General features: G+C 38.1%; 1 protein-coding gene across 5 annotated transcripts in view; it reads right to left on the bottom strand.

Moving 5' to 3' along the window:
- KLHDC10 (kelch domain containing 10) overlaps nucleotides 1-16,665 on the bottom strand; it is a 70,422-nt gene extending 53,757 nt beyond the window's left edge. The window contains exon 1 of one of the 5 annotated variants that reach the window (XM_078439501.2): nucleotides 16,322-16,665. In XM_078439501.2, the coding sequence (XP_078295627.1) occupies nucleotides 16,322-16,493 (172 nt within the window). In that variant the 5' untranslated portion in view covers nucleotides 16,494-16,665. The remainder of the gene's footprint in view (nucleotides 1-16,321) is intronic. The other 4 variants (XM_078439510.2, XM_078439519.2, XM_060633122.3 and 1 more) reach the window with 4 other exon arrangements.
- Between the last annotated feature and the right edge of the window lie 368 nt (nucleotides 16,666-17,033).

The following is a 17,033-nucleotide window of genomic DNA, read 5'->3' as shown; positions in this document are numbered from 1 at the left end:
ATATTAAAAAAGAAGAGCTATTCTAAAAAATAAAATAATAGCTATTCCTTCCTTAAAAATAAAAATTTCAAAAGATACATTTCACAAGAACATTTGCATTGCAGTACTTTTTCCATAAATGCAGAGTGAAGTTTTGTACTTAAAATTATAACTGAGCAGAAAAAAATCTGATGTAGCTTTAAAAAGTTATTTTTCTTCCGAAATGGTTTTCTCAATGTTTGGTTTAGTATATGCATGTGCATTTAATGCTAAATATGTTACCTCTTTCTAAAGTACCCAGTTTGGAACGCACATTAGAAATTCCGTATTCTGGGGTGCCTGGCTGGCTCAGTTGGTAGAGCATGCAACTCTTGATCTTGAGATTGTAAGTTCGAGCCCCCCATGATGGCTGTAGAGATTACTTAAAAATAAAATCTTTAAAAAAAAAAAAAAAAAAGGTGCACGTGGGTGGCTCATTTGGTGAAGCGTCCAACTTCAGCTCAGGTCATTCGTGGTTTTGAACCCTGTGCGGGGCTCTGTGCTGACAGCTCAGAGCCTGGAGCCTGCTTTGAGATTCTGTGTCTCCCCCTCCCTCTCTGCACCTCCCCCTCTTGGACTCACTCACTCTGTCTCTCTCAAAACTAAATAAACATTAAAAAAATTTTTTTTTTATCTTAAAAAAAAAGAAAAAGAAATTCCATGTTCTTGCATGAGGTTTGCATGTTTGTATTTTGAGGAATTTGTTTTATGTGACACCAAGATGTTTGTGGTTAGCAGTTTTTGATCAATTACACATCTGATTCAAATTAACTGAGTTGAGAGTTTGTTGATAAAACCATATGGTAGGAGCTACTGTGGGTAAAAAGGGAAATAACTCAAAGAAAAAGCACTATTCAACTCCAAAGACTATTTATTCCTTTTTTTTTTTTTGGTAAGTGAGGGAGAACGTGCACACGTGAGCCAGAATAACAGGGAAGGGGTAGAGGGAGAGGGAAAGAGAGAACCTTAAGCAGGTTCCATGCCTAGTGCAGAGCCCGATCTCATGACGTGAGCCGAATCAAGAGTCAGATGCGTAACTGACTGAGCCAACCAGACACCCCTAATTTCACTGTCTAATCTTATAGACAAATCAATGATATCTTAGATAAAGCTTGAAGTAAATTCACTGACCGTATAGCAAATATAGTAAGAACATGATATCAGGTTGGATTCTAAATGTAGCAGGAAGCAACTGAAGGATTTTGGTCTGGGAAGCACATCCTGAAAACCATAGTTTTGCTTTAGGAAGATTAATCCTGTTTCAGTATATAGAATAGAATACGAGAAGAAGACAGGAAATGACAGAAACATTAATTAGTATAATCCAGTTATAAGGCAGTGAAGGCCTGAATTACATTAGTAAGAGAAAGAAGTGGGAAGGACAGGCAGCAGAGAATACAGCACAGAGTTAAGAGCATGGACTTTAGAACCACATTGATTGTTCCAAATTCTGGCTCTGTCTCTAGTTAGCTAATGGCCTTAGACAAGAAATGCTGGGTCTCAGCTTCCTTCTCTGTGAAAAGGGAACAATAACAGTACCTACTCCTCACTGGGTTATGTTTATAAAAGTTCCTAGTGTTATTATTATGAGGATTAAACCTAAACACTCCCAGACAAAATGGATGGGAAAGTTGAATAAAATAAAGGGATAAATAGAAGCATGAGTTTTTAGTTCCATAACTTGAAGAAAACTTTAAAAACAGACATTATATGGGTAAGTTGGTAATATTTATCACTATCCATTGCAGGAATGTTTTCTCTCTCTTTAAATTTTTTTTAATATTTATTTTTGAGAGACAGAGCATGAGTGGGGGAGGGGCAGAGAGAGAGACACACACACAGAATCCAAAGCAGGCTCCAGGCTCCGAGCTGTCAGCACAGAGCCCGATGCAGGGCTTGAACTCATGAACCGTGAAATCACAATCTGAGCCAAAGTCACTCAACCAACCAAGCCGTCCAGGCGCCCCAGCAATATTTTCAAATTGTAGATGAGGAACAGTTTAAATAAGTATCTATTGCATGAATGGTAAATTACTGTACATCCATATAACACAATACTTTCAGCCACGAAGAAGACTCAGATCAATCAGATCAATCAAAATCTAAATAGTAATATAGAACTACCCCCAAAATATTTTTTTAGTTAAAAAAAAGGATAGGTTCATAAAGAATACTTTATATTGTACTCTAATTGCTTAAAAATGAAGATACAATGTATCTATATGCATACATATGCAAATTCTATTTCTGGAAAGGTACACCAGAAACTCTTAACAGATGATTCCCCTGGAGACAGTCTAGAGAACTAGGGATCTAGGGCAGAAGGGAAATTTTGTCTCCTTTGTATACTATTTGATTTTACCATATTTATGTAGTGCTTTTTAGTTAAAAAAGTTATGAAAAGATATTAGGGGATAGGCTAGGATGAGTCCAACAACAGGAAATCATATTTACATATTTTAGCCTGAGCATAACTTTTATTCATTCTACAAGTTTGCTCAGTATAGACAACTGGTAATCTGGTCTAGTGATCTTAGGGTTCAAAACCACTAAAAAACTGCTTTGAAAAAGGTCTTAAAAATAGTTCAGGAAGGAAAAACAAAGTGAACCTTAAAAAGTATAGAGGCTATTAAAAATTAGGCTGTGCTTCAAAATTCTAAATTTATATCTCGGATTGTGATATGAACTGTGTTATAAACAGTTCATAGGTCCGTAGGCCAGCCCACCAAAGCCTACCACACCGACAATGGTAACTAGAGCACCATAGTATTAGAGTCCATCATTTTAGAGCCTTGAACGAGATGACCTCTCCCTCCTTCTTGAAAGGCTTTCTTCTCTTGGCTTGTGTGAAATCAAGTAGTCCCAGTTTTCCTCTTATTTTACGGACCTTCTTTGCTTGCTTCTCCTTTCCTTCCCACCTTCAAGTTAGTCCTCTGTCCTTATTTCTATTTACTCTTCCTTGGTGATCTCATCCAGCCCAGCAGCTTTAAAATACCATCTATATGCTAATAATTCCAAAATTTATATATTGACCCTCTACCTCTCCCTTAAGTTTGATTTATATATGAAAATTGCCTACCCCATATTCTCCACGTGGAGGTCATATAGGCATCACATGCTTAACATAGCCAAAACAAAATTCTTGACTTACCCCCACAATCCTGCTCCTTCCCGTCTGTTCCATCTCATTTAATGACACCATCATCCATCCAGTTGCTCAAGACAGAAACATATGATTCCTCTCTTCATACCTCACAGTAAATCCCGTTAATGCTATTTTCAAGGGGCACCTGGTGACTCGGTAGGTTAAGCATCCGACTCTTGATTTTGGCTCGGGTCATGATTTCATGGTTCGTGAGATCAAGCCCTGAGTCGGGCTCTGCACTGAAAGCACGGAGCCTGCTTAGGATTCTTTCTCTCCCTCCTCTACCCTTCCCCTGCTTACACACACACACACACACACACACACACACACACACACACGTGTGGTCTCTCTCACAAAATTAATAAACTTTAAAAAAATGCTACTTTCAAAATACATCTCATATTCAATCACTTCTCACCACCTATACCACTATACCCTAGTCCAAGCCACCATAATCCTTTGAGGAGACAACTACAAGTCTTCTAAATGGCTTTTATGCTTCACTTTAGCCAATTCCCACACTCCATTCTCCATCCAGCAGCTAGAGGGAGTTTTAAAAAATATAAATTGCTGGGGCACCTGGGTGGCTCAGTCAGTTGAGCCTCCAACTTCGGCTGAAGGTCACGATCTCACAGTTCGTGAGTTTGAGCCCCGTGTCGGGCTCTGTGCTGACAGCTCAGAGTCTGGAGCCTGCTTCGCATTCTGTGTCTCCCCCTCTCTCTGTCCCTCCCCTGCTCATGTTCTATCTCCATCTCTGAAAAAATAAACTTAAAAAAATTTTTTTAGATGTAAATTGCTGACTGACTTATTTCGCTTAGCATACTATTCTCTAGCTCCACGTCATTTCCAATGGCAAAATTTCATTCTTTTTTATGACTGAGTAATATTCCAGTGTGTGTGTGTGTGTGTGTGTGTGTGTGTACACATATACATACCACATCTTTATCCATTCATCAGTCAACAGACACTTGGACTGTTAAGCCAGTCAGAGAAAGACAAATACCATATGATTTCACTCATATGTGGCATTTAAGAAACAAAACAAATGAGCAAAGGGGAAAAAAGAGAGGGAGAGACAAACCAAGAACAGATTCTTAACTATAGAGAACAACCCGATGGTTACCAGAATGGAGGTAGGTGGGGGGATGGGTTAAATAGGTGATGAGGTTTAAGGAGCACACTTGTAATGAGCATCAGGTATTATATGGTAGCGTTGAATCACTATATTGTATACCTGAAACTAATATTATACTGTATGTTAACTGGAATTTAAATAAAAAACATTAAAAAAATGTAAATCACATCTTATCAATCCCTTGCTTAAAACTGCCCAATAGCTTCCCTTCACCTTTAGAATAAGGAAAGGTCACAAATTCAGTTTCAGACAGGCAGAACTTGAAGGATATAAGGCAGGTAAGTGAAGACGTGAAGACAGTAAGTATACGGCCCTCAAGAGAGATTTGGGCAGAGGTTAGAAAGTGGCCTTACTTATTGGCATATGGATAGAAATTGAAAACCATGGATTTGGAAGAGAATACTTAAAATTAAGTTTGGAAAAAAAAAAAAGGGTGGAGGCATAGGATCATGACTTGAGAACTCACATTAAGGCCTGGTCGAAAAGGAAGAGTTGACAAAATTAAGACTGGGTATGAGAGGCCAGACTCATAATAAGAAGAGCAGATCCGACACCTAGAAAGCTGACGGAAAAGGATGTTTTAAAATGAAGAGAGATCAAATAAAATGGAGATTGAAAAACATTCGTTTGATTTGATAACACATTAGTCATTCTGTGACTTTAACGAGACCTACTTCAAAGACGTGATGGGGAGGTATGGCGATTAAGACAGCAACTCTAGTCAATGCTTTCACAAACTTGGCCATCAAAGGAGAAGGAGAGGGGCACCTGAGTGGCTCTGTGGGTTAAGTGTCTGACTCTTGATTTTGGCTCAAGTCATCATCTCACAGCTCGTGGGTTCGAGACCCACATTGGGCTCTGGGCTCACAGCACAGAGCCTGCTTGAGATTCTCTCTCCCCCTCTCTCTCTCTGCCCCTCTCCTGCTCACACTCTCTGTTTCTCTCTAAATAAATAAATAAACTTAAAAACAAAAAAGGAAAAGGAGAGATTAGAAGACATAAAACTTAAAGCTATAACGCTATAGGAATGATTTGACGGAGAGAAAAAGGTTGACGACACAGGACATGATGTACATTTTCTGGAAAGGCAGGAGGGGACAGAATCAAGGTACAGATGGAAGCGTGGTACAACTATTTATGATAACGTTCAACATAAAAGTGTACTCGGAAAAAAAGAATATTTAGAAAAGCCATACAACTCTTGTATGTGCTAAATGCCTCAGTAAAGAAAATCTATTTTAGACCATGTAATGTAAAATAACTCTCTTGCATCAATACCTGCAGACATTGACAATGACCAACTCATTCAATAAACATTTACTAAAAGCATAGTAATGAGCTGGACAGTGTTCTAATCTCTGCAGAATACGGTAAAGAGTAAGACATTCCTTTTGCCTTTAAGGAACCCATAGTTAGCAAGCAGGTAAGTTGAGAATTGCAATTCAGTATACATCAGTACTGTGATACACACTTTGTATATATATACAAAGGAAGGTGGTGACACAAAGAAGGGGCACAACAGCATGGGCTTTGAAGTCCAACAGACTGGTCTGAATCTGAACTCTGACATTTATTAGCTATATACCTTTGGGCAAGTTATGTAGCTTCTCTCTAAGCCTCAGTTCCTCATCAGAGAAGAAGATGCAAAAGTTATTTTCCTCACAAGGTTATGAGGATTAAATAAGTTAATGGTATAAAACACCTTGAACAGGGCCAGACACATAGTACCTACTCATTACAAACAACCTATTTGTATTAAAAAAGAGATTTAAAAAAAAGAGAGAATTTTAAAAAGTTGTATAAAGTACACTTGAATGGGTCTTAGAAGACAATTAGGAGAATGGCACTCTAGAAAGAAGAAATAAAATGTACTGTAGTATTACAGTAAATTACACATTTTTTTAAATCTCTCTCTCCAACCTACCTTTTGCCAAGAATGTAAGGCAACTAACTACAAATACTTCTATACAGCTGAAATATAAAATCAAAGACATCAGTGGTGAGGTTAGAGAGATAGAAAGGGACAAACTGAAGAGTTAGGGTAAGGAGGAGAAATTGAGAAGACTGTGACCAATTGGGTAAGAGGTGAGCAAAAGGAAGGAATCTACCGTGATTCCCAGGTTTCTGGCTTGGGTCACTAAATGGATGAATTAGCCATGAAACTAGTTAGGATAAGGAGCAAAGAAGAAAGAACAGGTTTGGCAGGAAGATGATGAAATTATTTTTAGACACTGAATTTAAGGTACTCTTCAGTAACTTGGGTGGTAATGTCTGGTAGCCACAGGCAAACAGTCCAACAGGAAAGTAGGTCTGGGTTGGAGACAGATTTAGGCATTGTCAGGAAATTAATAACATCACCCAGGGAGAATACAAGAGTAGGAAGGGAAAACAAATAAACAGACAGATATATTCTTGGATACTAATATTAAGGGGCAGATAAAGGAAAACTAATGAGAAGTTCAAGAGCTAAAAGGATAACTAAGAGCTTTTCAGGAATAGAGACTTTGTCTAATTATGGATTCCTAGGCTCTAATACAGGAGGTAGTCAAAATAAAAATCTAGAGAAGTTGGGTAGGATGAAGACTAAGAGGTATCCAATGGGTTGAACAATTAGGAAGTTATTACCTTAACAAGAGCACTTGAGTGGAATGAAGGAGGCAGAAGCAAGACTGCAACAGATTGAAGAGAAAAAAAAGAAATTAAAATAAATAACAGAGTCTATTCTTTTTGAAAGCTTGGCTGTAACTGAGAGAAATAAAACAGGACATGGGGTGCCTGGTGGCTCAGTCAGTTAAGCATCTGACTTTGGCTCAGGTCACGATCTCGCAGTTTGTGAGTTCGAGCCCTGCATCGGGCTCTGTGCTGACAACTCGGAGCCTGGAGCGTGTTTCAGATTCTTTCTCTCCCTCTCTCTCTACCCCTCCCCTGTTCATGTGTTTTCTCTGTCTCTGTCTCTCTCTCTCAAAAAATAAGCACTAAAAATTTTTTTAAAAAAAGAAAAGAAATAAAATAGGACATCAGCTAGAAGAAAACCTAAAAGTTATTCATATAATAAATTGAGAAACAAATTCTTCCTAATAATAGAAAATATAAATGAGTGTTTATGAGTAAAATATTTAAACATACGACAGCTTTTGGGTTATTTTGTTGTTGTTGTTTTTTTAAAGTGTATTTATTTATTTTGAGAGAGAGTGCATACATGCAGGGGAGGGGCACAGAGAGAGGGGAAAGAGAGAATTCTAAGCAGGCTCCATGCTGTCAGCACAGAGCCCAGCACAGGGCTTGACCTTGTGAATTGCGAGATCATGACCTGAGTCGAAACCAAGAGTTGGACACTCAACCAACGGGACCACCAAGGCGCCCCTAAATACACAACAGTTTTAACAGAATCCACGTTGCTGCTAGTGATATGTAATTACTTACATAGTATTAAAGAAAAAACAATTCACTGATAACTAAAAGGAAAGCAAATATCAAAATGTTGATATAGTGGTTTTTAAGCAGAATTACAATGGATGATTTTCAAGTTCTCACTCAATACTTACCAAATTTTACTAATGAGCTTCTATTCCTTTTATAATTGTGGTGGTAAGAAGTGGAAGGCAATAAAGCATACTGAACCAAAATTAATGATGTTTCAAAGGCAGAAAAAATTTAAGAGATTCTAACTCAAAGAAGATAGACCATAGAAGAGATGAAACATAAGCAGGTTGAAAGCAGGAAAGAAATGGAAGGAAAAAATAAAACCGACACAGAAATGAAATCTTCATTGAATATAACACAAAGGAGTACAAACACTGCTGAAAACATAGTAAAGGACACGGACAAGAGGACTGAGAAAGGCAAGCAAGATATAAGTGAACTCTGAAAACCATAAAACATTGTTGAAAGAATTAAAGAAGATCTAAATAAATTAAAAACATCCCATGTTCGAGATTGGAAGACTTAATGTTATTAATATGGTAATACTCCTCAAACTGATATGCAGATTCAACACAAATCTCTATAAGAATCTCAGTTGAGTTCATATAAACTGACAAGCTGATTCTCAAATTTATATGGAATTGCAAGGTACCTAGAATAGTCAAAACAATCTTGGAAAAGAATAAAGTAAGAGGACTCATACTTTCTGATTTCAAAACTTGCTACAGAGCAAAAGCATGGGAGGCAGTGAGGTAACAGCACATGGACAGACATATAGATCAATAGAATAGAATCAAGTGTCCAGAAATAAACCTGAATGTTTACGGTCAACTGATTTTTGACAGAAATGCCAAGGCTATTCCATGGGCAAAGAGCAGTCTTTCCAACAAATGGTGCTGGGACAACAGGGCAGCCAACTGAGACAATCTCTACCCTACACCAAACATGAAAACTTACGCAAAAAGAATCAAACATAAATGTAAAAGTGAAGCTATATAAAACTCTTAGAAAAAACATAGGGATAAGTTTTCATGACCCTGGATTTGGCAAGAGTTTTAGATATGATAAACTGGACTTCATTAAAATTTATTTATTTATTTTTGGACTTCACCAAAATTTAAAGCTTTTGCACTTCAAATAACACAATTAAAAAAGTGAAAAGGCAGGGGCCACCTGGGTAGCTCTGTGAGTTGAGCATCAACTCTTGATTTAGGCTCAGGTCGTGATCTCAGAGTCATGGGATCAAGCCCCTGTCGGGCTCCATGATGAGTGTGAAGCTTGCTTTGGATTCTCCCTCTCTCCCTTTGCCCCACTCCCCTGTTCACATGTGTGCACTCTTTCTTTCTCTCTAAAAATAAATTTTTAAAAATTTGGTGGGGGGCGCCTGGGTGGGTTAGTCGGTTAAGCGTCCAGCTCTTGATTTTGCCTTAGGTCATGATCTCGCAGTTGGGTTCGAGCCCCATATCAGGCTCTGTGCTGATAGTGCAGAGCCTACTTGGGATTCTGTCTCCCTCTCTCTCCACCTCTCCTCACTCTTTCTCTCTCAAAATAAATAAATACACTTAAAAAAATAAAAATAAATAAATACAAATAAAAAGTCAGATAACAACAAGTGTTGATGAGAGCATGTGGACGCAATTGGAACCCTCATACGCTACTAGTAGGAATGTAAAATTCCAGCCACTTTGGAAAAGTTTGGCAGTTAATCAAAATATTAAACATAGAGCACAGAGCTACTATACGACCTAACAATTTCACTCCTAGGTATATACCCAGGAGAATGAAAACATATGTTCACTCAGACATCTCTACACAATATAGCAGTCTTATTCTTAACAGCCAAAAAGTAGAAATAGCCTAAATGCTCATGAGTGGATAAATGGATAGACAAAATGTGGTTTATCCATACAATGGAATATTATTTACCCATAAAAAGGAATGGAGTACTGATATCCACCACTTTAACATGGATGAACTTTGAAAAAATTATGCAAAGTAAAAAAAGGCAGTCACAAAAGACCACATATTATATGATTCCATTCATATGAGACAGTCTACAGTAGGGAAATCTATAGAGACAAAAGGTAGAGTAGCGGTTGCTTAGGGTGGGGGTGGGGTGGGGAATGGAAGCAAGAGGATAAGGGAGGTGCAGCTAAAAAATATGAGGTTTCTTCTTGAGGTGATGAAAACGCTCTAAAATCAACTGTGATAATAACTGCACATATCTGGCTATATTTAAAAACCCTGGTATTTAAATGGTGAATTGTTTGTTTGACATGTGAAGTGTATCTCAAGCTATTGAAAACAGAAATGGAAATGTTAAGAAAGAGTTTAAAAGGATTAACTAGGGAGTTGGGGGCTAAAAAAAAATAATAATAAAGGGATTAACTACTCTTGTACTAAAGAAAATAAATAAAAATGGAATTGATGGAATTGCAAGATATTTAGAAAATAACTACAACAGGAAGCCTATAACCTACAGAACACAACTAAAGCAGTATTTAGAGGCATTCTTATGATTTAAACACTTAGAATGAAAAGAGCATTAAGCATCCAACATAAAAAGACAGAAATACAACCACAAAATAAAACCTAAGAAAAGCTAAAGGAAGGATTTAAAGCAATGAAAGAAAAAAGTAATAAATAAGAAAATAGTAGAACTAACTTAAATAAATCCAAGAGCTGATTCTAAAATCCAAGAACCAAGAAAAAAACACAGGAAAATTTTTTTTAATCATAAAAGAGTATCTGTTCAACATCACACAAAATAATTTTAAAAACTTAGATGAAATGGGTTATTTTCTAGGATAATAAAATTATCAAAGCTTCCCCTAAAAGATGTATATTGTAAGCAGCCAAATTATCATAAAAGTAGACATTATTTGTCAAATAGTTTTTCTTCCCCTCAAATACTCAAGGTCCAAAGATTTCACAGGCAATTGAATCAAACCTTTAACTTCAATGCCATTTAGCCAGAGATAGAAAGAACACAAATTTAAAAGCACAAAAAACCAAAACTTTGAAATAACTTTTATGAAAGTGGCATAATCCAACAAAGATAAACCAAAAACTATGGAGCAATTTAGCTTATGAGGAGTGATACAAAATTTCTAAATAAAGTTTAGCAAATAGAACCCAACAGCACATTTAAAATAGTAATACATTGTGACAAAGTGAATTGATTCAGGAATGCAAGGATGGTCCAGTAGTACAATTCACCACAAAAGTAGATCAAAGGATAAGAATTATGTAATTTTCAAAGAAGCTATAGATGAAGGCTTTAGATGAAATTTACTTCTGTATTAAAAAATCTTAATAAAATGGTAATAGTGGACTACTTTAACATGATTAAATACGTACACTTCAATCTGAAGTCAGATCACATTCCAACAGGAAAGCACCAAAAACACCCAATGAACTTAGGAATAAGACAAAGATCCACTATCTTACTGTTTCATATTTTTTGGAAAGTACTTGCCAAAATAATGTGACAAAAGAAAGAAAGAAGTATAAAAACTGGAAAGAAGCAGATAAAATTATCTTTATTTGGTAATGATAGGATTATTTAACCCCACAACTCTAAAAAGACAACTGGGAAACTAGCTAGTATTAGAATTCTAAAAGTGGCTAGATACAAAATTAACATCAGAAATTAACAGCATTCCCACATTCAAACAAGATAAAAGATATAATGAAACTATAAACTCCATTTACAATAGCAACAAAAAAGATAAAATACCAAGGGCTAAACATAAGAAATGTGAAAGGTCTTTATGAAAAAATGTTTAAATGTTATTGAGAGATGCAAAAGAAGACTTGAACAAGAAATGAATATATTCCCTGCTCTTGGAACAGAAGAATGAACCGCAAAAAGACATCAAATATCTCTAAATCAATCTATAATGTTCTATCAATAAAAATATCAACAGCATGGGGGAGAGGAGCTATACAAGCAAGACTATCCAGGAAATCCCTGGCAAGTAGAGTAAGAGCAGACTATAATCAAAGAATGGGGTCATTAAGGTATAAATAGGTGAACTGATCAATGAAACAGGATAAAAGCCCAGTAAGAACCTCAAATTATATGTAGGAATCAAGTACACCTATAGACAGTATTTTAATACTGCAATAACTTGTAGCCACCTAGAAAAAAGTCGGATTCTTACCTTAACACTTTACATAATTTATATTTTATATAGATAAGTACATTTAACTTAAAGTAAAATTATAAAAGTACCTAGAAAAAACAAGAATTTTCATTTTAATCAGAAATAATAGTTAAATAGGAAAGGCCTTTCTTATGATACAAAATCTAAAATCCAAAAAAGAATGATAATTACAACTACAAAAGAATTTTAATTTCTGCTGAAAAACTGTACCATAAACAAGGTCAAAAGCCAAATGATGAGCTATGAAAAATACCTTCAACACACAGCAAAGACAACTAATTTCCTTAAAACACAGAGTTCCTATAAACAATATTAAACATCCTGATAGAAAATGAACAAAAAATATAACCAGATGAATAAAACCTATAAGCAGATGTTATAAATAAAGTTAACAAATATGGTTCTCATACCTATTGAAAAGATGAAGAAAAATACACCTATTAAATTGGCAATTTTAGAAAGTTTGATAACCCACTCTATTATCAAGGGTCTGGGATGCAAGCACTCCAACACCAACAGTGAAAACAAAACTGGTACAATCTTTATGGAAGGCAATTTCACAATATCTATGAAAATCTAAATAGTACATATCCTTTGACCCAGCAATTGCACTTCTAGGAATTTATTCTAAAGACAGACTCACTCATGTGCAAAAATATATAGACAGATATTCATCATATCATCATTTATATTAGCAAGACTGTAAACATTTTAAATGCCCATCCAAACAAAGAAATGCTACCATTTCTTTCCACGTGCATGTGCACACACACACACACACACACACGCACGTGCACTCAAAATTTATCATTGCTTGCTTCTAGGGAAAGAAGCCAATTAGCTGGGGTCAAAGGTAGAAGGAAAATTTGCCTTTTATCATATGCTCTTTTGTACCATTTGGATTTTATATCAGCAACATATATCACATTTCACATTTTTAAGTTATCAGTACTGTTTTTGCCCAGCTTTACCAGTTGTTACATATTTCCTTCTCTTTGTCAGTTTTTCAGTTCTTTCATTAGCAGCAATGTCTAACTGTCATCGCAGGTAATACATTTAATCAAACTGACACCGTGAAATCACAATAGTAACTTGCACTCTATTATCTCCATGATCTGGGTGCCCCTGAGCTCTACCTCTGCATACCTATTCTACAAAAATGTTCCCTGTTCTTTCTTTACCATGTGTATAGAGATTATGAATTAGAAATCCAGGACCAACAAGCTATGAATGTCTTGGCCTATGGGACAAACACAAACTCACGACTGCATTTTAGGAGACAGCAAAAAGGCAAGAAGCTGCTCAAACAAGGTTTCACAAAATTATCATTTGTGCTGTCACCATGAATGCAGAGTGTGGTCTACTTTTAAGTGTAAGAACTTGATTTTATCCATTTGTCCAGAGTCAATGGGGCTGTAGAGGATTGAACCACACTAATCAATCAAATTCACAAGAAACTAATTGCTTACATATAATGCCAATGCATCCATCTAGAATTTAAGTACATGTACATATGTACAGACGTATATACACAATTAGTGTGTGTGCATATACGAAGAGTGTCAAATCATGCAAATCAAGGAATCACCCATAAATGATAAGTATGCCCAAGGAGAACCACACGGCACTATAAGTGTGTATAGAGAGAAGAGAATAAATCAGAAGGTCAAAGAAGGCATCCCTGAAAACACAGTGTGATTGAGTTAAGTTCTAATGGAAGAGAAGCTAAAAAACAAAAACAAAAAACCCTAAAAGCCAAAAAACAGAAGTGGAGTTAGACAGTTCTTGGATGATGGGATAGCATGTGAAATGGCCTCGTGGCAGAAAGAGCATGATATGTCTAAGGTAGCAGAAAACGATCTAAGAGCAAGACCGTATGACGTAAAATTAACTCAAGAGTTACACAATGCAGTGCCTTTTAGGTCATGTTAAGGATTTCTGCCCTACGCTAAAAGCAATGAAAAGCTAGTGAAGGGCTGTAAGCAGAGATGAGAACAGATTTGCGCTTGCAAAGGTGAGTGTGCTATATGTATTGCAGGGCAAGAGGAGAAGCAGGAAGACTGCTTAGAAAACTGCAGGAGACCTAAGTGAGGGATGATGGCAGCATGAGCTGGAGTTATAGAGCAGAAATAAAATAGATGGAACTTGGTGATTAATTATACCTGAAATACAAGGGAGAAGCAAATTTCAGGAGGATGCCCAAGTTTCAGGTTGCGTAACTGCGTGCATAAAGATGCCACCACTGAAGGAGAGCGCAAGAACACTCCAGGAAGACCAGAGTGTTGTGTTTTGTTTCATCAGGGACTAGATGGAGGGTCTGCGTGCAAAAAGCAAGAAAGGGTTCTGGGTGCTTAGTATCTGGCAGTCTTGGTAGAGCCGGACAAAAAGTGGAAAATGGGATTAGATGTCAATGGAGAGAGAAAGTTAGCTACAAAAACTTAAAAAAAAGAATCCTTTTTTAACCTCCAGGGTCAGCCATAAAACAGGCCTAGATATTTCTATGCCTCACCAGCACCTAAAATCTTCTTAAACACCTCAATACACAACCTTTCGATGAGTGTGGGGGGAGGGGACGGTCAAAATGCAATGTTGGGGAAAATAATTAATTGGTGTAAAAGAATTTGAAATATATTGAGATGGCAGATGTTCCCAATTCTGATAGTAAAGAAATGACAGAAGCTGCCTACTTGGGGAAGGAAGAATGAAGCACCAATCAAAAGGAAAAGAAAGAGAGAAGAGGCTGATCATCCCATTGCATGAATTCTCACAGTTTAAATTTTTCACGTTTTATCTTTCCCTCTGGACAAATGGCTGTTCGTGGCCTTGTGTGCTAAGGAAACGCAGAAATAGCTCCACACCTAAGCCCCACATCAGAAAGCATGGCTTCCACTGCCATCTGGTGGTGGCAGTGAGGAAGTGCACCAACTAGGTTCTTGGGAGCCTGGGAATGCCTATATGAAGTCCATGGTATAATTAATCTGAGATCAAAGACCTAAAGATCGCAGTGGTAGAGGGAAAACCGGTAAAAGTCTTTGGTAAGAGATTTATCTTCTAATCTGTCAATACACAAAAATAGAAGTGTTTGCTGTTAATTTGAGGTAGGTAAAAGGTTTTCTCCTTTTTTCTTTTTCATGTTAAAGATCACATATATAGCAGTTCTAAAATACCCAGTCTGATACTACCACCTCAAACTCAACTCCTAGTATATTATATATTTGACTATTTACAACTGCTTCAATGTGAATTTTAATGGCACATATAAATGGTTAATGTGCATTTCTAACACACATCAATAGCCTCATCACCAGCAAGCAACTGTCTCATTGAACGTGCAAAATTCCCTTTGTTGTCTCCAAATTAATCAAATAATTTTTGACTACTTAGAACCACAGGCATGGTACTAAAATGAATTCAAAAACCATCATGTTCTCAAAACTCACCGGCTAAGCAAATATATCACTGATAAAATCAACATTATTCACAAACAATATGGTGAATGATTAACACATCATTCCTGATCGTTCTCTTCAAGGTAAAAAAAAATACGCTTGCCCAATATAATATTTGACATTCTGTGCAATATTTACTTCCCTACCTTCCCTCTACTACACTTCACTTACAAATGTACCTCTTTAAAATTCTCTGCACACACACATCGATTTGATTTGTTTTTTAAAGCATCTGAACTCCAGGATAGGAAATTGTAGGCCAAAACGTAAAATAATCACATTGGATACATTTTTCCAATTCTCAATCAGCTGCTTTTATCATAACTTTGTCACCAAGTATATTCTTGATCTTCATTTTTCTCCCCTTAAAATCTAGACCACGTTATCGATTCTGTCTCTGGACATTGCAAAATATTAATAATTTAACTAGTTTTTCCTAATTCTCTTGGTTCTGTTCCCCATCCACATCCCAACACCCTCTACCCCCCTCCCCGCGCCTTTCCTCCTCCTTTCTAGTCTCAGAATGCCTAACTCTTAAACACTCGAGGTGGTTTTTACAAAAACACTCTTTGGAATGTTCCTCCCTCTTCTCTCAACTTAGCACCCTTTAAAAAATAATGTCCCACAGCTAGGCGCCAATACCCTCCTTTTACAGGATCAAACTGCGGAAGAGGATGAGACTGGGAACAGAGTCACCGAAACATTTGGGAATGTCAATGAAACATCGGCCTCTCCTTTGAAAAGAAAACACAACTCTCAGCACAGAGCTTTCAACAAAGCAAAAATGCTTCTTTTCGTTGTGTTCCTGCTCCGTCCCTGACCTCAAAGACACCTTTCCTTTTCTCTAAGCCCCAGTTCCTCTGCTATGCGTGGGGCCTGCCTTTGCTCCTCCCAAGGAAAAGAAAGCCAGGGAGAAAAGAAAAGGTAGCAGTCGCCTTCCCTTCGCGCCCGCAAGCTGGCAGGACCCTGTCCCACGACTCACCTGGCAGGTGCGGCCGCCCGGAGAGTTGCACGAATCTGTTGAGCTGGCCAGTCCCCCGACCCCCGCTGCCCCCGCTGCCCCCGCCGGCCCCGCTACCTCCGCCGCCGCCGCCACTGCCTGCGGCGCCTCCTCCCCGCCGGCGGTTCCTGTCCCAGCCCTGGGCGGCCGACATGACCCGCTAACGATTGCGGCAGCCGGTCCCGGCAGCCCCTGGCCCGGCGGCACTAGCGGAGCCTCCTTGCTGGGCTCCTCAAGAGACCCGGGAGACTGGGGTAGGGGGAGCGCCCTGTCCTCACCAGCGACCAATGACTGGCTTACTTGGTGACAGGCAGCCAATGGCCAGTCGCCTTCTTGGCAGGTGGAGGGAGGCGGGGAGAGACGTGGTAACCATAGCTATGGCTAAAAAAAAAAAGTGGAGAGAGAGAAAGGCAGAAGCAGCCACTCAACACACGCATCAACCGCGCTAAGCAAGCCCGCGTCGCGAGTCCTGCGGGATCAGGAGGGCCAATCGAAGGCCGAGCAAGAGAGGCCACGCCTGCAGAAAGAGTCCCGGCGATAGTCGGTCCTCCAGCCGCGGTTAGGGTTCAGGAACTCTTCCCATAAGTACTCAAATCAGAACTAGGCTGTGAACATAATACACATGTTTGGGGGCAATACAGTGTTTCGCCGGCTGTGCAGACTGAGACCCCTTTCCCTGACTGTTAACACACAC

The sequence above is a fragment of the Panthera onca genome, chromosome A2, assembly GCF_046562875.1.
Source record: "Panthera onca isolate mPanOnc1 chromosome A2, mPanOnc1 haplotype 2, whole genome shotgun sequence".
Lineage (NCBI taxonomy): Eukaryota > Metazoa > Chordata > Mammalia > Carnivora > Felidae > Panthera > Panthera onca.
The sequence above is the reverse complement of the archived record's forward strand: the minus strand, read 5'-3'. Positions and strand labels throughout refer to the sequence as shown.